Source organism: Schistocerca nitens, chromosome 3 (genome assembly GCF_023898315.1).
Source record: "Schistocerca nitens isolate TAMUIC-IGC-003100 chromosome 3, iqSchNite1.1, whole genome shotgun sequence".
Lineage (NCBI taxonomy): Eukaryota > Metazoa > Arthropoda > Insecta > Orthoptera > Acrididae > Schistocerca > Schistocerca nitens.
In genome coordinates this window covers 649,265,280-649,287,195 of record NC_064616.1, presented here as the reverse complement: position 1 = coordinate 649,287,195, position 21,916 = coordinate 649,265,280, and the positions used below count along the sequence as shown (strand labels likewise).

The 21,916-nt window shown below is 38.9% G+C and overlaps 1 protein-coding gene across 2 annotated transcripts in view; it reads left to right on the top strand.

The window, feature by feature from the left end:
• LOC126248610 (egalitarian protein homolog) overlaps window positions 1–21,687 on the top strand; it is a 94,392-nt gene extending 72,705 nt beyond the window's left edge. The window contains exons 5-7 of one of the 2 annotated variants that reach the window (XM_049949755.1): window positions 3,366–3,461; window positions 3,597–3,682; window positions 19,767–21,687. In XM_049949755.1, the coding sequence (XP_049805712.1) occupies window positions 3,366–3,461; window positions 3,597–3,682; window positions 19,767–20,194 (610 nt within the window). In that variant the 3' untranslated portion in view covers window positions 20,195–21,687. Of the gene's footprint in view, window positions 1–3,365; window positions 3,462–3,596; window positions 3,683–18,141; window positions 18,258–19,766 lie in introns of those variants that run through there. The other variant, XM_049949756.1, reaches the window with a different exon arrangement.
• Window positions 21,688–21,916: the final 229 nt, after the last annotated feature.

Here is a 21,916-nt window from a genome sequence, read left to right as displayed (position 1 = left end):
TCAATAATGTTACCCAGCTTTCAGAACACATTGCCTGACGAAGTGAACCACCCGGATGATACGATCAGATGTTATGGGACTTTGTCCATGTACACACGATTGGTGAGTACGTACACTGAAGAGCTAAAGAAATTGTTACACTTGCCTAATATGATACAGGGCCCCTGCGAGCACACAGAACTGCCCCAACATGACATGGCATGGAATCAACTAATGTCTGAAGTAGTGCTGGAGGGAACTGACACCACGAATCCTGTGTGGCTGTCCATAAATCTGTAAGAGTATGAGGGGATGGGGATCTCTTCTGAACAGCACATTGCAAGGCATCCCAGATATGCTCAATAATACTCGTGTCTGGGGTGTTTGGTGGCCAGTGGAAGTGTTTAAACTCTGAAGTGTATTCCTGGAGCCACTCTGTAGCAATTCTGGATGTGTGGGGTGTCTCATTGTCCTGCTGAAATTGCCCAAGTCCATTGGAATGCACAATGGACATGAATTGATGCAGGTGATAAGACAGGATGCTTACGCACATGTCACCCGTCAGAGCCTTATCTAGACGAATTAGGGGTCCCGTATCACTCCAACTGCACATGCCCTACACCAATACAGAGCCTCCATCAGCTTCAACAGTCCCCAGCTGACATGCAAGTTCCATGGATTCACGAGGTTGTTTCCATACGCCCACACGTCCATCCGCTCTGTACAATTTGAAATGAGACTCGTCCAACCAGGCAACATGTTTCCAGTCATCAACAACCCAATGTCTGTTTTAACGGGCCCAGGTGTGATGTAAAGCTTTGTGTCGTGCATTCATTAAGGATACAAGTGGACCTTCGGCTCCAAAAACCCGTATCGATGATGTTTCATTGAATGGTTCGCACACAGACACTTGTTGATGCCCCAGCATTGAAATCTGCAGCAATTTGCAGAAAGATTGCATTTCTGCCACGCTGAACGATCCTCTTCAGTCGTCGTTGGTCCCGTTCTTGCAGGATCTTTTTCCAGCCACAGTGATGTTGGAGATTTGATGTTTTACCAGATTCCTGATATTCACGGTGCACTCGTGAAATGTTTGTACAGGAAAATCCCCAGTTCATCGCTACCTTGGAGATGCTGTGTCCCATTGCTCGTGCGCTGGCTGTAACACCACGTTCAAACTCATCCAAATCTTGATAACTTGCCATTGTAGCAGCGGTAACCGATCTAACAACTGCACCAGACACTTGTTGTCTTATATAGGCTTTGTAGACTGCAGCGTAGTATTCTGCCTGTTTAGATATATGTTGTTGTTGTTGTTGTTGTTGTTGTTGTTGTTGTTTTCAGTCCTGAGACTGGTTTGATGCTGCTCTCCATGCTACTCTATCCTGTGCAGCCTCTTCATCTCCCAGTACTTACTGCAACTTACATCCTTCTGAATCTGCTTAGTGTATTCATCTCTTGGTCTCCCTCTACGATTTTTACCCTCCACGCTGCCCTCCAATGCTAAATTTGTGATCCCTTGATGCCTCAGAACAGGTCCTACCAACCGGTCCCTTCTTGTCAAGTTGTGCCACAAACTCCTGTTCTCCCCAATTCTGTTCAATACCTCCTCATTAGTTATGTGATCTACCCATCTAATCTTCAGCATTCTTCTATAGCACCACATTTCAAAAGCTTCTATTCTCTTCTTGTCCAAACTATTTATCGTCCATGTTTCACTTCCATACATGGCTACACTCCATACAAATACTTTCAGAAACGACTTCCTGACACTTAATTCTATACTCTATGTTAACAAATTTCTCTTCTTCAGAAACACTTTCCTTGCCATTGCCAGTCTACATTTTATATCCCCTCTACTTCGACCATCATCAGTTATTTTGCTCCCCAAATAGCAAAACTCCTTTACTACTTTAAGTGTCTCATTTCCTAATCTAATTCCCTCAGCATCACCCGACTTAGCTTAGATATATCTGTATTTGAATACAGATGTTTATACCAGTTTCTTTGGCACTCCAGTGTATATGATTAAGAGTTTCAATTCTCTCTGTGACAGATAGAACAGCTGCCAGAGTGCATTAGTGGTGTTGATGTTCAGTTATGTTACCAGGCCTTATAGGATGTAACGGATGTGAAAGTGCAGATGTTGTATGATCACTGAGGGACACCAAGGTGCCTCATGCTCGTGATTGACAGATCTACCACCACCTGACAGTTTGAAAAGGGTCTCGCTGTGGGTCTCTAGTTGGCTGGCTGCTCAAACTGTGCAATATCCAATTTTATGAGGCATTCAGATATGACAGTGGCTCAGTATTGGACTGCATGGGAAAGTGAGGGCTGGCATACTCATCATGAATGCACAGGCCAACTACATCTAACCACCAGAAAGGATTATGGTCCTATTGCTCACAAAGCACTTGACAACCCCTTTGCATATGAACCTGACATCTGGGAACAAGTAATGGACATCCTTCAACATTCTGTGGCATCCCACACCATTGCTCTAATAGCACAGGGGGGTAGGGAATTATAGCTGTAGTCTGCTATTAACACCACAAAACACACAACACACAAATGTCAACATTTGGAGTGGTGCTGGTAATGGGAAGCATGGACTGCTGAATAGTTTTGCACTGTGTTCAGCAATGAATCACAGTTCTATGCTACCCTGGATGATCATTGTTGGCAAGTGTGGCAATGTTCTGGGGAAAGGTCCTAATCTTCCAATGTTTGGAAGAGGCATAGCAGTGGCACTCCTAGCATCATTGTGTAGGTAGCCATCGGAAGGAAGGAAGGAAAATTAGAGTTTAACATCCCATCAGGGAGCCACAGGTATGACATCAGGTAATGGCTAGTAGGAATGGGAGGAACTGATGATACATTACAGACTTTGTATGTCCTCACGTGTTTTCTCTCATGTGACAGTACCTTAATTTGTCTACATGACAATGTTCTTCCACATTTCACACACATTTCTGTGAACTATCTGCATGGCAATGATTTATTCCCATGGTCAGCAAGAACCCCAAATATGTGTGTGATAGAATATGTGTGGGTCCAGTCTGAACATCAACTTTGTCCCAGTGCCTGTACCCAGGATATTAAGGACTGTTTGAAACAGTTGTGGGACAGCTTGCCTCAGGAGGGGGCCATGAAGTTTCATTTCGTTTTCTCCTCCCGTCCTGAGTGCTTCACTTTTTTGTCAGGCTGCACATATGAAACAAAGCCACTTGTCAAGTAATTACCCACTACTTTGTTCATGTTTTCTCACTTTTAAAATAGAAGTGTATACGAAAATGAAGTGGGTTTTTAAAATTGCCTAAGTAGGATGCTTTATCATATTTTAATTACTGTGCTAATATTTTAAGACCACATTTGTATTTTAGGTATCTAGATCTCTCAGAGGAGGAGAAAGAAAAACTGAAAGGTTCTTACAAAGTAGCCCGTAAATTGGAGAAGCTGGAAAGTGCTGGTCAAGATAAGTAAGTGCTGTAGGAGGAATGGTATATCATGACTTACATCATTAGTTTATTATTCAGTATTTACTGTTTTATTATCTGTTCAGGAGCTCTTGACTATTGCCATGTTATTAACACTTCTTAAAAAAAATTTGTTAGGGATATTAAAAGTGACGAGGAAGATGACGATGATGATGAAAATGGTGAGGATGGCTGTGCCAGTGGTAAAACTTCTCCATCATCAGGTAAATATGATTTCTTCATTCTTCTGAACGTTTGGAAATATTGTTGATAGTTTCTCCTTCAGTCTGAGCCTTAACTTTTTCTTTTCTTTTTTTAAATTAAGCATCTGTTCTTGTTGATGCATTGCAGCATATCTTTATTCCTTAATCAATGCATCTGATTTTCAAGTCCACATCAAAAGCTTATGATTATTTCATTTTTCCTCTTATACTGTCCCTATTTCACACCCATTCAGAGCTGTGTTCCAAACAAGCTTTTATGTTATTGTTGTCCTGCTTTCAGTTTGTATTTTTGAATATTAGTTGCCATTTCTATTTATTGAAAGCCCTTTTGCCTTGTACGATCCTTTCTCCTCATCCTCCTTACACCTGTGTTCTTTTTCCAAGATAGAGAAATTTGTACAGCTTCAAGAGTCTCATGTCCATATTTAACATTTAGCCACCCAGCATATGTCTGGCTGCTGTGCATATTACAGCCATCAATTACATCACTAAGCACCTCTCTCAATTCCTGTTCACTTTTATAGATTACTGCTATGTCCTGAGGATGCCATCACTCCATTTTTCTGTCCATGACAAACAGCTCTGACACAGAGATAGTCCTCTACCTCTCTCGTGGCTTCTTTGAGATACAAATTAAATGTCACTAGTGACAATGAGCTATTCTGCAATATACCTTTCCCTGTTCTGCCCTCTTAGCATTCCATCATTACCAACTACTGCAGTGTACCTTGCATAAAGAGAGTGGATTACACTTGTATCCGCAGCATTGATACTGTATTCCGTAAACATTTTATTCCCTTCAACATTATCAAAAGTCTTCCAAAATTTATGAATGCAGTGCATGTTTACTTTTTGTCCCTAAATGCACTCTGTATTACTAACCTAAGTGCTAAAATTGTTACTTGGGTGCCTCTCCAGTATTAGATAAAGCCCTCGTGTGTTTTGCTTTTGTGTAATACTGGATTGATTGTGCAATAATTTTCACAGTTACTCAGCCTTGATTTCTCAGAAGAGCAATAAATATATTTTCAAAATCTGATGTAATTACCTCAGTTACGTAACTTTAACACACATGTTTATGTCCTTACACTGCCCTGTGACAAACCTCACAAGAGTTTCAGTGGCATTTCATCACTGTTTGGGCATTCATTCAGAAACTAATCTGCATTAGTAACAGTTTGAGCTCAGATATAAAAACCGACAAGTACTACCCACTAGTCGCAATAATAAACAACTTTGTATGTTATGTAACATCCCGATAATAATTTGGCCACTGCACACAACAGAAACACCACCAATGAAACAATACCTTAGTGTATTCCTGATTATATTTGTTAAATAAAGGTTGTCTAATTGTGAGGGAAGTTATGGTAAGTTGAGTTCATAAATGGAAGTCAGTTTCATGAATTGCTGAAGTTTTATTCAGATTTAAAAACCACATGATATTACTCCAGTGTTACCCTTGGGAAACAAAAACACAGAAAAACAACATTGAGAAAATGAAGCCAATAATGTGTTACTGATATCATTTGGAAGACCAAAAGAAGGATAAATCAGAGTTCCTCATCTGTGCAACTCTCATTTTCAAACAAACAAGAGAAGCAAAACAATGAACTCCTCATCCAAGATGTGGAAACAACCAGATAAATGCAAGCTACTTGGAGTATAGACTCTGAGGTATGAAATTAACACCTCATGCTGTTGCAAAAAGTGACATTTTCAACTGTACAGTCAGCACGGGATGACAGCAATGATCGTAGCCAATGTGACCAAACAAAATTGCCTCAGATCATGAAAATAGATGGGCATGCTGCAGAAATTTCCCTGATGTAGCAAGCAGATACACATGAACATTTACTAGGTTGGTACCAGGTTTGAATGGTCTTCCAGAATTGGAGGATGTGGCACACACAGTGTCTAAAAAGGGAGAGGGGGGGGGGGGGGAGGCAATCTACAGGAGTGGCCAAACAGAAATACTGTTAATATGGAGCTCAATTCCTCATGTTTCATGGGAACACAAAGGCAAGATTCTTATTGACGTCTATGCTGAAAAGATATTTGCTAGATCTACATCCACATCAGTAGTCCCCAAGCCACCGTATGGCGTGTGGCAGAGGGCACTCTGTACAGCTACTTGTGATTTCCCCTCCTGTTCCAATCGCAAACAGAGCGAGGGGAAAAACAACTGTTTGTACACCTCCATATGGGCCCTAATTTCTCGTATCTTATTTTATGTGCGATGTATGTTGGCGGCAGTGGAATCATTCTGCTGTCAGCTTCAAATGCCGGTTCTAAAAATTTTCTCAGTAGTGTTTATCAAAAAGAATGTTGCCTTCCCTCCAGGGACTCCAATTTGAGTTCCTGAATCATCTCTGTAACACTTAAGTGTTGCTCCAACCTACCAGCAACAAATCTAGCCACTCACCTCTGATTTGCTTCAATGTCTTCCTTCAATCTGACTTGGTATGGATCCCAAACACTCATGCAGTACTCAAGACTAGGTCACAACCTCATCAAATATGCAGTCTCCTTTACAAGTGAACCATTCTTTCCTAAAATTTTCCCAATAAACCGGGGCCAACCGTTTGCCTTCCCTAGTGCAGTTTTCACATGCTTGTTCCACCTCATATCACTTTGCTATGTTACGCCCAGATATTTAAACGATTTGACTGTGTCAAGCAGGACACTAGTAATACCGTATATGAACATTACAGGTCTGTTCTTCCTACTCATCCGCAATAACTTACATTTTTCCACATTTAAGGCTAACTGCCATTCATTACACCAACTGGAAATTTTGTCTAAGTCATCTTGTATCTTGCTCCTGTCACTCCACTTCGACACCTTACCCTACACCACGACATCATCAGGAAACGACCAGAAATTGCTGCCCACCCTGTCTGCCAAATCATTTATGTATAAGGAGTACAACAGCAGTCCTATCGTACTTCCTTGGGGCACTCCTGATGATAGTCTTGTCTTTGATGAATACTCGCCGTCGAGGACAACATACTGGGTTCTATTATTTAAGAAGTCTTCGAGCCAGTCACATCTGTGAACTTATTCTATATGCTTTTACCTTCATGAACAGTTTGCAATGGGACACTGTGTCAAATGCTTTCCAGAAAACTAGAATTACGGAATCTGCCTGTTGCCCTTCATCCATAGTTCCCAGTATGCCACGTGATAAAAGGGCAAGCTGAGTTTTGCACAAGCGATGCTTTCTAAAACCATGCTGATTTGTGGACGTAAACTACTTAGTCTCAAGAAAGTTTAGTATATTTGAACTGAGAATATGTTCAAGGATTCTGCAGCAGACTGAAGTTAGGGATATTGATCTGCAAGTTTGCGGGTCCGTTCTTTTACCTTTTTTTATATACTGTACTCACCTCTGCTTTTATTCCTATCATTTGAGACTTTATGCTGAGCGAGAGATTCATGATAAATGCAAGCTAGGTAAGGGGCCAATGCCGTAGAGTACTCTTTGTAAAATTGAACTGCTGATTTATTTGCTTTTCAAATCTTTCAGCTGTTTCTCGACTAATGTAAAACCTGCAGGCTACGTATACAATGTATTCTGCAGCTGTTATGCAACAATTCTACCACCGTGATTTATACTGCATTGGTAATGCACTGTTAAATTTTCTTGAAAGAAATGGAAGTTTATACCCAGTTTGGTTCTGTAGTTATAACAGAAAAACAGACTGAAATATGTGATAATGAGTGGTGACAAAGGACACTTAAAAAAATTTTTTTTAGAGTTCTTCAGACTGTCTGATTTACTAGTCATCAACATTTTTGATACGGCCTTACCCAGAGGGTACTAAACAATTTTAGAACATAAAAGGGGTCAGATTTCATTAGATTACCTGCAGAATATGGACCCCATTTTCAGTGCGCCTCGACCTTATTCGTGTTTTTTAAAGGGATGTATATATTTGCACTGCAAAACCAGTTAGCTGGTGGTGTAGAACATTATTTTTCCAATGAAAATGCAATACTAGTTTGCAGAAGACTTATTTGCAATAGTGGAACAAAAATAGCCTTTTTGGCATTGTTTGTAGAAAAATTGTTAAATTTGCTCTCAATTTGTAAACTATTGGAAAGCAATAGGAAAACAGAATTTTATATTCTAAGACCTTGTGTTGGTAAGTTGTTACGTCCAATGTTTCAGGTGTATCTCACAATTACTTCTGGAGATATAAAAAGCTAAACTACACACTTTTTTTTTCGAGTGCATATTTTTTGGCTGACTTTGCTTCAAATGATTTACATGCAAATAGTCCAGGAAATAATAATAATAATAATAATAATAATAATAATAATAATAATAATAATAAACCCCGTGGAGGCCCGGGAAAAGAATAGGCCTCCGGTATGTTCTGCCAGTCGTAAAAGGCGACGAAAAGAACAAACCACTAATAGGGCTAACCCCCCTTTTAGTGTGATAACTTGGTTCAGGACAGAACTAAAGAAGCCTCGGACAAGCGCCGTCATGGTCGGGGACGACGCTTGAACCCTATGCCCGCCCACAATGGTAATGACACTGCTAGCCAACTGGAAAATGATTTAAATCCAAATAGAGGTGTTTTGCAGGATATGCTTCCTGCAACCACCCTAGAAGGAAAACAAAGACAGAGGATGAGATGGTCAGATGAAGTTAATCGACACCTCATGTTCTGTTATTACCAAGCAACAAACCTAGGAACCAACACAACTGGATACAGATCACAAGTATACACAACATTTATTACCAGATACCCAGAATTAAAATTTTTAACAGAACAATGTCTAGCTGATCAGATTCGTGTAATAATAAAAAATAACAGGATACCCCAGTCAGAATTAGAAAACATCAAACAACAAGTACAACAAATACTGGAACAAAATAATGTGCAATTAGAAGAAGAAGAAAATACAGTAATGGACTCAAACATCCCAGAGCAAACAAACAAAGAACAACACGCATCAATTAAACAATCAGAGGAAAATGAAATTTTAAGACAGCCACCAGCACAAGCACAAATAGAACACGAAGTGACACACATGTTAGATATAGAAGAAAAATTTCAGTTGACATATATAGAATACAAAGACACAAATACAGACATTAGACCATTCTTGCATAGACCACCAAATAGCCCACAAGTCGAAACAACAATAAAAACTATCAACACAATCATACACAACAAAATAAATGAATACACAACTATGGAAGAGTTACAACTACTGGTTTATGTAGGAGCACTCACTACACTAAATATACACACTAGGCAGATATCAGAACCAACCAACACACAGAAGAAACCCACAAAACCAGCATGGCAACACAGGCTACAGATCAGAATAGAAAAACTGAGAAAAGACATCGGACAGATAACACAATTTATAAGAAATGAAATATCAGACAAAAAACGAAAAAGGTTAGGTAAAATCTCACAACAAGAAGCAATAGAGCAATTAGATGAAAAGAAGCAAAAATTACAAGCTTTGGCGAAACGACTTAGAAGATACAAAAAAAGTGAAAATAGAAGGAAACAAAACCAAACATTCAACACAAACCAAAAGAAATTTTACCAAACAATAGATAACACACACATAAAAATAGACAATCCACCAAACATAAGAGACATGGAACACTTCTGGAGCAGCATATGGTCAAACCCGGTACAACATAACAGGCATGCACGGTGGATACAAGCAGAAACAGATACATACAAGATGATACCACAAATGCCTGAAGTGATAATTTTGCAACATGAAGTCACCCGAGCAATTAATTCTACGCACAATTGGAAAGCCCCTGGAAATGATAAAATAGCAAATTTCTGGTTAAAGAAGTTCACCTCAACACATTCACATCTAACTAAATTATTTAACAGTTACATTGCAGACCCATACATATTCCCTGATACACTTACACATGGAATAACTTATCTGAAACCTAAAGATCAAGCAGACACAGCAAACCCAGCTAAATATCGCCCCATAACATGCCTACCAACAATCTACAAAATATTAACTTCAGTCATTACACAGAAATTAATGACACATACAACACAGAACAAAACTATAAATGAAGAACAAAAAGGCTGCTGCAAAGGAGCGCGAGGATGTAAAGAGCAACTGATAATAGATGCAGAGGTGACATATCAAGCTAAAACTAAACAAAGGTCTGTACACTACGCATACATTGATTACCAAAAAGCTTTTGATAGTGTACCCCACTCATGGTTACTACAAATATTGGAAATATACAAAGTAGATCCTAAATTGATACAGTTCCTAAACATAGTAATGAAAAACTGGAAAACCACACTTAATATCCAAACAAATTCAAATAATATCACATCACAGCCGATACAGGTTAAGCGTGGAATATACCAAGGAGATTCATTAAGTCCTTTCTGGTTCTGCCTTGCCCTGAACCCACTATCAAACATGCTAAATAATACAAATTATGGATACAATATTACTGGAACATACCCACACAAAATCACACATTTGCTATACATGGATGATCTAAAACTACTGGCAGCAACAAATCAACAACTCAACCAATTACTAAAGATAACAGAAGTATTCAGCAATGATGTAGGTATGGCTTTTGGAACAGACAAATGTAAGAAAAATAGCATAGTCAAGGGAAAACACACTAAACAAGAAGATTACATATTGGATAACCACAGCGACTGCATAGAAGCGATGGAAAAAACAGATGCCTATAAATATCTAGGATACAGACAAAAAATAGGAATAGATAATACAAATATTAAAGAAGAACTAAAAGAAAAATATAGAAAAAGACTAACAAAAATAGTGAAAACAGAATTGACAGCAAGATACAAGACCAAAGCTATAAATACTTATGCTATACCAATATTGACCTACTCATTTGGAGTAGTGAAATGGAGTAACACAGACCTAGAAGCACTCAATACACTTACACGATCACAATGCCACAAATATAGAATACATCACATACATTCAGCAACAGAAAGATTCACATTAAGCAGAAAGGAAGGAGGAAGGGGATTTATCGACATAAAAAACCTACATTATGGACAGGTAGACAATTTAAGAAAATTCTTTCTAGAACGAGCAGAAACTAGCAAAATACACAAGGCAATCACTCATATAAATACATCGGCTACACCACTGCAATTTCATAACCACTTCTACAACCCTTTAGATCACATAACATCAACAGATACGAAGAAAGTAAATTGGAAAAAGAAAACACTTCATGGCAAGCACCCGTATCATCTAACACAGCCACACACCGATCTAGACGCATCCAACACATGGCTAAGAAAAGGCAATATATACAGTGAGACAGAAGGATTCATGATTGCAATACAGGATCAAACAATAAACACCAGGTATTACAGCAAGCATATTATTAAAGATCCCAATACCACTGCAGACTTTGTAAACAACAAATAGAAACAGTAGATCACATCACAAGCGGATGTACAATACTAGCAAATACAGAATACCCCAGAAGACATGACAATGTCGCAAAAATAATACATCAACAGCTTGCCTTACAACATAAACTTTTAAAACAACAAGTTCCTACATACAAGTATGCACCACAAAATGTACTGGAGAATGATGAATACAAATTATACTGGAACAGAACCATTATAACAGATAAAACAACGCCACATAACAAACCTGACATCATACTCACCAATAAAAAGAAGAAATTAACACAACTAATCGAAATATCCATACCCAATACAACAAATTGTTGTTGTTGTTGTGGTCTTCAGTCCTGAGACTGGTTTGATGCAGCTCTCCATGCTACTCTATCCTGTGCAAGCTTCTTCATCTCCCAGTACCTACTGCAACCTACATCCTTCTGAATCTGCTTAGTGTATTGATCTCTTGGTCTCCCTCTACGATTTTTACCCTCCACGCTGCCCTCCAATGCTAAATTTGTGATCCCTTGATGCCTCAAAACATGTCCTACCAACCGATCCCTTCTTTTAGTCAAGTTGTGCCACAAACTTCTCTTCTCCCCAATCCTATTCAATACCTCCTCATTAGTTACGTGATCTACCCACCTTATCTTCAGCATTCTTCTGTAGCACCACATTTCGAAAGCTTCTATTCTCTTCTTGTCCAAACTAGTTATCGTCCATGTCTCACTTCCATACATGGCTACACTCCATACAAATACTTTCAGAAACGACTTCCTGACACCTAAATCTATACTCGATGTTAACAAATTTCTCTTCTTGAGAAACGCTTTCCTTGCCATTGCCAGTCTACATTTTATATCCTCTCTACTTCGACCATCATCGGTTACTTTACTCCCTAAATAGCAAAACTCCTTTACTACTTTAAGTGTCTCATTTCCTAATCTAATTCCCTCAGCATCACCCGACTTAATTTGACTACATTCCATTATCCTCGTTTTGCTTTTGTTGATGTTCATCTTATATCCTCCTTTCAAGACATTGTCCATTCCGTTCAACTGCTCTTCCAAGTCCTTTGCTGTCTCTGACAGAATTACAATGTCATCGGCGAACCTCAAAGTTTTTACTTCTTCTCCATGAATTTTAATACCTACTCCGAACTTTTCTTTTGTTTCCTTTACTGCTTGCTCAATATACAGATTGAATAACATCGGGGAGAGGCTACAACCCTGTCTCACTCCTTTCCCAACCACTGCTTCCCTTTCATGCCCCTCGACTCTTATAACTGCCATCTGGTTTCTGTACAAATTGTAAATAGCCTTTCGCTCCCTGTATTTTACCCCTGCCACCTTCAGAATTTGAAAGAGAGTATTCCAGTCAACATTGTCAAAAGCTTTCTCTAAGTCTACAAATGCTAGAAACGTAGGTTTGCCTTTTCTTAATCTTTCTTCCAAGATAAGTCGTAAGGTCAGTATTGCCTCACGTGTTCCAACATTTCTACGGAATCCAAACTGATCTTCCCCGAGGTCCGCTTCTACCAGTTTTTCCATTCGTCTGTAAAGAATTCGCGTAAGTATTTTGCAGCTGTGACTTATTAAACTGATAGTTCGGTAATTTTCACATCTGTCAACACCTGCTTTCTTTGGGATTGGAATTATTATATTCTTCTTGAAGTCTGAGGGTATTTCACCTGTCTCATACATCGTGCTCACTAGATGGTAGAGTTTTGTCATGACTGGCTCTCCCGAGGCCATCAGTAGTTCTAGTGGAATGTTGTCTACTCCCGGGGCCTTGTTTCGACTCAGGTCTTTCAGTGCTCTGTCAAACTCTTCACGCAGTATCTTATCTCCCATTTCGTCTTCATCTACATCCTCTTCCATTTCCATAATATTGTCCTCGAGTACATCTCCCTTGTATAAACCCTCTATATACTCCTTCCACCTTTCTGCCTTCCCTTCTTTGCTTAGAACTGGGTTTCCATCTGAGCTCTTGATATTCATACAAGTGGTTCTCTTCTCTCCAAAGGTCTCTTTAATTTTCCTGTAGGCAGTATCTATCTTACCCCTAGTGAGACAAGCCTCTACATCCTTACATTTGTTCTCTAGCCATCCCTGCTTAGCCATTTTGCACTTCCTGTCGATTTCATTTTTGAGACGTTTGTATTCCTTTTTGCCTGCTTCATTTACTGCATTTTTATATTTTCTCCTTTCATCAATTAAATTCAATATTTCTTCTGTTACCCAAGGATTTCTATTAGCCCTCGTCTTTTTACCTACTTGATCGTCTGCTGCCTTCACCACTTCATCCCTCAGAGCTACCCATTCTTCTTCTACTGTATTTCTTTCCCCCATTCCTGTCAATTGTCCCCTTATGCTCTCCCTGAAACTCTGTACAACCTCTGGTTCTTTCAGTTTATCCAGGTCCCATCTCCTTAAATTCCCACCTTTTTGCAGTTTCTTCAGTTTCAATCTGCAGTTCATAACCAATAGATTGTGGTCAGAATCCACATCTGCCCCAGGAAATGTCTTACAATTTAAAACCTGGTTCCTAAATCTCTGTCTTACCATTATATAATCTATCTGAAACCTGTCAGTATCTCCTGGCTTCTTCCATGTATACAGCCTCCTTTCATGATTCTTGAACCAAGTGTTAGCTATGATTAAGTTATGCTCTGTGCAAAATTCTACAAGGCGGCTTCCTCTTTCATTCCTTCCCCCCAATCCATATTCACCTACTATGTTTCCTTCTCTCCCTTTTCCTACTGACGAATTCCAGTCACCCATGACTATTAAATTTTCGTCTCCCTTCACTACCTGAATAATTTCTTTTATCTCGTCATACATTTCATCTATTTCTTCATCATCTGCAGAGCTAGTTGGCATATAAACTTGTACTACTGTAGTAGGTGTGGGCTTCGTATCTATCTTGGCCACAATAATGCGTTCACTATGCTGTTTGTAGTAGCTAACCCGCACTCCTATTTTTTTATTCATTATTAAACCTACTCCTGCATTACCCCTATTTGATTTTGTATTTATAACCCTGTAATCACCTGACCAAAAGTCTTGTTCCTCCTGCCACCGAACTTCACTAATTCCCACTATATCTAACTTTAACCTATCCATTTCCCTTTTCAAATTTTCTAACCTACCTGCCCGATTAAGTGATCTGACATTCCACGCTCCGATCCGTAGAACGCCAGTTTTCTTTCTCCTGATAACGACGTCCTCTTGAGTAGTCCCCGCCCGGAGATCCGAATGGGGGACTATTTTACCTCCGGAATATTTTACCCAAGAGGACGCCATCATCATTTAATCATACAGTAGAGCTGCATGTCCTCGGGAAAAATTACGGCTGTAGTTTCCCCTTGCTTTCAGCCGTTCGCAGTACCAGCACAGCAAGGCCGTTTTGGTTAATGTTACAAGGCCAGATCAGTCAATCATCCAGACTGTTGCCCCTGCAACTACTGAAAAGGCTGCTGCCCCTCTTCAGGAACCACATGTTTGTCTGGCCTCTCAACAGATACCCCTCCGTTGTGGTTGCACCTACGGTACGGCCATCTGTATCGCTGAGGCACGCAAGCCTCCCCACCAACGGCAAGGTCCATGGTTCATGGGGGGATACAACAAATATACAAAAGAAAACAGGAGAAAAAATTGAAAAATACATCCAACTGGCTGAGGAAGTCAAAGACATGTGGCATCAGGATAAAGTTGACATCATACCAATTATACTATCAACTACAGGAGTCATACCACACAATATCCACCAGTACATCAATGCAATAGAGCTACATCCAAACGTATATATACAACTACAGAAATCAGTAATTATTGATACATGTTCAATTACCCGAAAGTTCCTAAATGCAATATAACATGTACCGTACAGAAAAAAAGGAAGTGACGCTTGATAAAGGTCCGCGTCACTCCATTCTTAACCAGACTTAAAAAAAGTCTGAGAAAGTAAAGAAATAATAATAATAATAATAATAATAATAATAATAATAATAATAATAATAATAATAATCATCATCATCATCATCATTACTTAGAGCTTAGAAAGTTGTAGAAGAGGACCCAGTTTTGTTTCTTTCAAGAAAATATTAACAGAGATATTATGTCTCAAAGTTGCCAAAAACTTACTGGTGCACTGTCGATAGCTGCAGTATGTGGTGAAACAACTTACTATCTCCAACACTATTGAATTTACGATCACGAAACTTTACCAGTGTTCATGGGGAACATGTGCAGTTATTCATACAAAAATTCATCAAAATCAATTATGGTCACATGGGAACCTTTAGACCACTTGACACGGAATGATCCTTTGGTCATCTTGAGTAGCTTTTTACAATTTATGAAAGCTTCACAATTTACCTGAGCACCTTTGTTGATGATGGACTCCTGTCTGATGATGACAGGATAACAATGTCCAGCAACAACCAAGTGCCCAGACGAGTCTGTTATGTGTACTTGTTTGAATAGCTTTGTTAAGCTGGTTTTATAATCTTCCACAGTTCGACTGATTGTGATGCCTGCAAGGTGTTACATTCTATAACAACATTGTGACTGCATTCTGTTTTGTCATTGATAGTTATTCTTGCTGTAAATTTTTGTCAGTTCGACATATTTACCATGTACGACTCAGCATAACTGTTATATCACAGAGAAGTCTTATTTATCTGGTGACATGCATTCAGCCTTACAACAAAAAAAAAAAAAAAAAAAAAAAAAAAAAAAAAAAAAAAAAAAGCCTCCAAGTTGAACATCTCCCAACTTCGGTTTACTGCAAAATCCTTGAACATATTCTCCGTTCGAATATAAAACTTTCTTCAGACTGAGAAGCTTATGTCCACATATCAGCATGGTTTTAGAAAGCATCGCTTGTGCAAAACTCAGCTTTCCCTTTTATCACATGGTATACTGCAAACTATGGATGAAGGGTAACCAGCAAATTCCATATTTCTAGATCTCAAGAAAGCAATTGACATGGTGCCCCTCTACAGATTTAAAAAGTTATGAACATATGGAATAGGTTCCCAAGTATGTGAGTGGCTCAAATAATACTTAAATTATAGAACCCAGTACATTGTCCTAAATGGCAAGTGTTCATTAGGTACCAAAATATCGTCAGGAGTGCCCCAGGGAAGTGTGACAGGACTGCTGCAGTTCTATAATTGATAAGATAGGGTGAGCAGCATTCTGCAACTGTTTGTTCATAACACTGTAGTATATGGGTAAGTCTCACCATTGAGTGACTTTAGAAGGTTACAAGATGCCTCAAGACAGTCTTAATATTGTGTGTGATAAATGGAAGCTTCCTCTAAACGCAGAAAAATTTAAGTTAATGTGGACGAGTAGGAGAAACAAACCTGTAATATTCAGATAGAGCACTAGTAGTGTCCTGCTTGACACAGTCACGTCATCTAAATATCTATGAGTGTAACGTTGCAAAGCAATATGAAATGGAATGAGCATGTGAGGATTGTGGTAGGGAAGGCAAATGATCAACTTGGGTTTATGGGGAGAATTTTAGAAAGAGAGTCTCATCTATGAAGGAGATCTCATATAGGACACTGGTGTGACCTATTGAGTACTGCTCAATTTTTTGGGATCTGTACCAGTTGGATTAAAGGAAGGCATGAAAACAATTCAGAGGCATGCTGGTAGATTTGTTGCTGGTAGGTCTGAGCAACATGTAAGTGTTATGGAGATGCTCAGGGAAGTCAAATGGGAATCCCCAGTGGGAAGATGGCATTCTTTTCGAGGAACACTGTTCAGATAATTTAGAGAACCGGCATTTGAAGCTGACTGCAGAATTATGCTACTGCCACCAACATACATTTTGCCACAGAGATAAGATATGACAAATTAGCGCTCATACGAAGGCATGTAGATAGTCATTTTCCCTCATACCCTCCACCATACACTGTATGGTAGCATGCGGAGTCTATGTAGACGTAGATTGACCCTAACTGACAACAGCAGTTAGTTTCTATGAAATCTTCATGACTGTCATTCATGGAGGATTTTCATCTGTGGTGGCAACACCTCCACAGATGGTCACCTCATTTAGTTTCCCTGAATTCGGTGGCTAGACGAGCAGCTTGTACCCATTTTACAGCAACAGGGAATGGCTACAGTCTGTCTGAGAGTGACCTTGTCCAGAGTATGGTGATAGACTTCATCCCACAGTTCGACTACAATCTCCTGCAGTATACTGGTGTGCACAGGACTGTTGTGATTGATGATGTCCTGTGGCATAACAATCTAATACACTTTCTCTGCAGTAACATATATGACCAAGCATCCGTAGTGAAAACATACTGGCATGTTGCCCCCTGTCCTCTCAAAATCTGTTTTCCTGTCGTGTATTATAGTTTGAGGAGTTGGTTGCAGCAGCCAAACGTTTCATTCAGCATCACTATGTACAGCACTATATTTTACATCTACTGTGCAGTAATCCCTTTTTCTTTAGAAGTTTGTATGTGATGACTCTATACCATGGAGGGTACCTTCTGTCAGCAACAGTTCCACCAGGTACATATTTATCAAGTGCATGACCAACTCTTCTTTTAAACTTGAACCATAGTTCTATATGACCTCTCCAGAGCTGAGTATTTGACACTTAAGTATTACAGCTGCCTTCTGTTCCCGTTAGATGCAATATACTTCCGGAAGTTGATTTCTGCTCCGTGCGTTGTTTTCAGAGAAGACCTGTAGTAATGTTTCATGGGATGTCTTGTCATGCCCACCACTAACAAACTGTAGTTATTGTAGTTGGATGATTTAAGTTTGACTGAGGAACTTACATGTATCAAACTGAAGTTTTTTTTATAAGCTTTTGGTTACACCTGGGGTGTCTGGTGGTCAATGGAAAGATCAGATTACAAGTTTATGCCCACCCTTGATACTGAGTCTTACCCCAACAGTCTCACATGCAGCTTCAATTGCTATCTCTGTGGTTTTCAGTTTGTCTGTTGCAACTAATACCACCTCCATTTCCTATTAGGCTAACCTTTCTTCACAGGTGGAAAGAAAACAAGCAGAAAGAGAAAGTTGTCAAAAGGTGACAAGTTGCAGTGGCAGTGGTGTCACCCAGAAGACAGATTCCTGAAGGACTCACATTGTGATGGATAAGCTAATTACAAATGCATGTCAAAATACAAGTCAGTATCTGATTTCTTATAATGAAATGAGCAAATAAAAATACCTGTATGAGTATTGAAAATTTGATTAGTAGAGGCTTTTGTAAAATAGTTATAGTTTGCCAATGTGTGTTAGAATGGAAATAATGTATTTAATACCTTAGCTATAAGGTAATGATTGAATGCGGAAGAAAATCTGCCACCTTAGTTAAGTATAGACTCTGGAATGTGATAAAATTTTAGTTTCAGTGTGTATCTGGCGTTAGTGACACAGGAGCTGAATACTATCAGTCCTTTTCAAAGACAAAGGAGGATGGCCAGCACTGAATCTGTGGAGTAACACAGTGAACAAGATTGGTTTGGCATGAAGTACATTTGAAAAGCTACAATTTCAAAGCATGTACCCAGATATTTTGTAGGTTAAATGGTTTCTCCCTGTGTTCGGCTATAAATCTAAGAATGAAATTCTGATCCACAAATTGTTTTGTAATTTCAATTACAGCCAGGCACCACAGAGAGTATTTAGTAGATACAGTTCCGTTAGGAACCCATGTCCGGATATATACAATTTGGAAATAAAGTAATTTTGAAGACCTGATTGTTTTCAGATACCCTGCTTCACAGGATGCACACAGCAGAGAACAATCCCTGACCTGCACCTTCTACAGGAGCCCATGGTATAAGCAGTGTTTTGAACACACTGTTGGGTTCTCTTCCACATGACTGATGTTCTATAAGTCTAGAGAATGGCCCATCTGCAGAGCACCAGTCGACCCTCCTATTTGCAGGTGTAATAGTTTCTCACAGCCGTTGTTTGACAAAAATGGTATGTCATATCATAATTACTGCATATATTGACAACAGCATCTTCAGTTTGTGCGCTTGGCATGAAGTGGGAGATTTGGAAACGATCTGATTTTCAATGTGGTTTTATTTCCAAACAGAAAATTTGTGGACATGGGTTCATTATCAGAACTATCTACTAGTCCCTTCTACTGCCTCCAGAAGCCTGTAATAAGAATTGGGTAACACCTCTGTATATTACCTGCAGCAATTTTGATAACTTCAGTGTATCAACTTCAAGACAGGAAAGAAGTTCTCAGTGAAATAGTATTTCTGTAACTAGGAGCGGTGAAGAATATGTGCAAGTTGTTTTCCATGTAGTATCAGCATATGTCACAAACATCTGTTTCTTTCCTTTGTTGTTTATGCTCCTCGTACTATTGTATTTTTGTTGAGTATGTGCTACCTTAAGGGTAAAACAGTAACAACACAGTTTAAGAGCCATGCTACTACTGATGCAGCTACCCAGTTTCACATGTCACTAGCATACAGAATTGCATGGAGGCAACCTTGAATTATTTGACACCCTTCTGAAGTAACAATGCAAATAATTTTTCTGTTTTCAGAACACACATTATTCTCACACGACAGTCATGTACAAATCATTGTATTGTGTGTGCTGTATTAAATGTGTTTCTTATCTTTATGAACATTTCCTTTGCAGCAGACATCACTTCACCAAGAACACCAAATTCTGGACCCCCGAGCCTAACAGAATCGATGCAGCTGATGGATGAAATTCTATCAGATGGGCGCATGGACAGGCTGGAGAAAATTGAGAAATTGGAGTCTATTTTGTCTGCTGCTACCTCTGCTGCAGTTGTGTCAAGGAGCCAGCAGACTTCAGCAAACTCAAACACTCAGACCAGTAGTAGTGATGAACAAGGACCTTGCAATTGTCAGTGCCATGCCCAGAAACTTTTAAATAAGAAACCCATAAAAGAAATTGACTGTATCAAAAGTACTGATGTGGCATGCCAGACACTTTCAACTGGTGATATTGTCATAACTCGGATATTCTTTACAGAGGAAGAGAAGGAACGAGAAAGAACTATTACATCATCTCCCAAAAGGGAGATATCTCACAATTAAGTATTATCTCTGTTCTAGCTTTTTCATCCATTTGTGTGCTAATGTAATTATTACAGAGGCTGGCACAGACTATGAGAAGTATTTCAGAATCAAAAATGTGTTTTGGTCTCGTGGGCTTGCTGGTAATTAGTTAGCAGTGAATATGAGTACGTGTATGTGTTCAAAAACCTGTAAATATGCAAACATATGTACAGGTATTCAAATTTGTTGTACGTATCTGTTCGCAAGTCTCATTGTGTATTCCACAAACCACTCATTGCATTCAAGGCGATCCTTTGTGAAATAGATTCCTAAACTCACCATACCAACCCATATCTATTCTATTCTATTCTATTCTCTCTCTCTCTCTCTCTCTCTCTCTCTCTCTCTCTCTCTCTCTCTCTCTCTGTGTGTGTGTCTGTGTGTCTGTCTGTCTGTCTGTGTCATTGGTTGGTTGGTAAGGCTTATGATATCCCTTCAGACTATCTTGTTAGATGATAATACTTTCTCTTTGTTGTGGGCATTCTATATAAATGCAAAAATTATATTTGTAAGTCATTAAGGATGTCATGAAGATAGTAGAGATGGTATGTCTCACACTGTATTAAACTGTAGGGATGAATCATCTAGTACCGTAAATGTGTTCTTCCAGATATAATACTCCATGTTACTTGTCAAATAATGCAGTTAGTAGATTATTGTTTGTAATGTCTTATACTAAAATGTAGTCATCACATAATACCAAGCACAATAAAAACATAAAAGGATTTCACGTGGAGGCAGAATACTGATGCTGGAAATTTGTAAATGTACTTTTCTTTCATAAAATGGTAGGGGTGGTGCTAAAACACTGTTGTTTAAAGTGTTAGGGATAAGGAAGACATTTGTGTAACTTGTGGAGGAAGCTTGTGAGACTTTATCACAACATAGAAGAAAGTGTGTGAAGAATGTGAAGAATTTCATGTGGAGTATTGGTTACAAAACATGTGGTGTACAAAGGTACCAGGCAAACTAAATATTTTCTTAAATTCAGTTTACCATTATACTCTTAAAAGACAAGACTGACTTTAAAAATGTTTATTATAGTCCGTATGGAATTGTGTGTAAACTCTACAGCTTGAATTCAAACTAGTGACAGCCCTGTTTTACTTTGTATCATTCCTCTCTGCTACCTGTATTTTATTGGAGCAACATTGGTCCGTTGTCTATTTAGCCAGTTTTTTGCTTGTGATGTAATTTTCTGTGAGAAACAGGCATCTTAGGCGTATATTAGTAGTTCATTGTTGTAATTGACAAAGCTCATTTTTGCAACCAAAGAAAACTATAGCAAAAACAATGGCATACTCTAGTTTGAAACCTTTCAACACACTCCATATTTGCAGGAAAAAATCCATTGAGAATCTAGTTCCATTGTTGCTGCTGTAAATAATCCTAAAATATTACCTATTTGAAGGTTTTGTAATATCAGGAAATCGGTTTCATATTACAATAGGTTATGAACAGTTTTATATTTAACGATTAAAATGGTTTTTAAGATGTGAAATGGCTTTACCCAAGCTATTGAAAATATTGACTATTTCGTTGCTCTCCATTATCTTTTTGGAAAAATTGTATAGGCAAAGTAACATTGCCAATTGTAGTCTGTAAAGTGGTTTGCAGATTTTTCAATTTGTAGAAAATATTTTCTCCTTCATGTGATTTTTTACACTCTTTTTGTAATCATTTACCCTCCCTCCCCCCTTC